Source organism: Brassica oleracea, chromosome C9, assembly GCF_000695525.1.
Source record: "Brassica oleracea var. oleracea cultivar TO1000 chromosome C9, BOL, whole genome shotgun sequence".
Taxonomy (NCBI): domain Eukaryota; kingdom Viridiplantae; phylum Streptophyta; class Magnoliopsida; order Brassicales; family Brassicaceae; genus Brassica; species Brassica oleracea.
Genome location: NC_027756.1, coordinates 46750291 through 46751149, shown reverse-complemented (window position 1 = coordinate 46751149; position 859 = coordinate 46750291). Strand labels below are relative to the sequence as shown.

Here is an 859-nt window from a genome sequence, read left to right as displayed (position 1 = left end):
CCGAAGAAACCAGGCTGTTGTCTCGCAAGGAGGAATTGAAGGCTTCCAACGGGGACTTCGACTCGGTCCTCTCTCAGCTGCAGTTCGAGTGCACCCTCACGCCGTGTTCGGGAGAGACCGAGGGGCATTGCCCCGTGGCTGAAGAAGGTGGAGATGTTGCGAGCGGGAGAGGAAACGACGAAGTGGCCGAGGGAGGCAATGGCTATGAGGTTGAGGATGAAGGTAGTGCTCCGAGGAGTGCTTAGGGTAATGATCCTTTCGGAGATTTTTTTTATTTTCTGTTTCGGCCTGCTTGTGAGGCCACAGTTTGCATGTTTCGGGACTGGCCGTTGGTGGCTTTGAATTCTTGCCCTTGGTAGGGCTTTTTTGTATAATGCTTGGCTTAATTTATATAACCTTTTTGGCTTATTATAAATCGAGAGAACTCCGGGTTTTTTCGAAGTTAGAGGGCGAAGGAGTGAGTTGTTGTCTCGTTCCTTGCCCCCCGGACGATTACCGTATCCATAGTCTGTTAAGCGCGCAGCTTTTGCTTTGTACGAGGACTCGTGAAAACGTATAGACTTAAGTGAAGAGACAAGTTTTGGGATCTCATATCAGAATGTCGATATTATGCCTTTGAGATGTCAGGATCCAGCAAGACTGGGTTTAGGGCAAGACCTAGGTTTACTTTCGGACTAAGGCTATGCGATGACAAGTCGGCTTTCATTTTACCTGTTTGCGATTTCTACCTGATTAACACCGATATAAAGTCCGCGAAGTGTTATCGGCTTATATGACTTGTCTTGGCATGAATCGAGCTACTTCCAAATGCCGTTTGGAGGTGCTGGCCAAAATTTTGGATTTTTTTGTATAGCGCGCT

General features: G+C 47.7%; 1 protein-coding gene across 1 annotated transcript in view; it reads left to right on the top strand.

Annotated features, from left to right (window-relative positions):
* Positions 1-245, top strand: part of LOC106315189 (ensconsin-like) — a 1314-nt gene extending 1069 nt beyond the window's left edge. Inside the window, exon 3 of the mRNA XM_013752938.1 lies at positions 14-245. Coding sequence (XP_013608392.1) covers positions 14-245 — 232 coding nt within the window. The remainder of the gene's footprint in view (positions 1-13) is intronic.
* Positions 246-859: the final 614 nt, after the last annotated feature.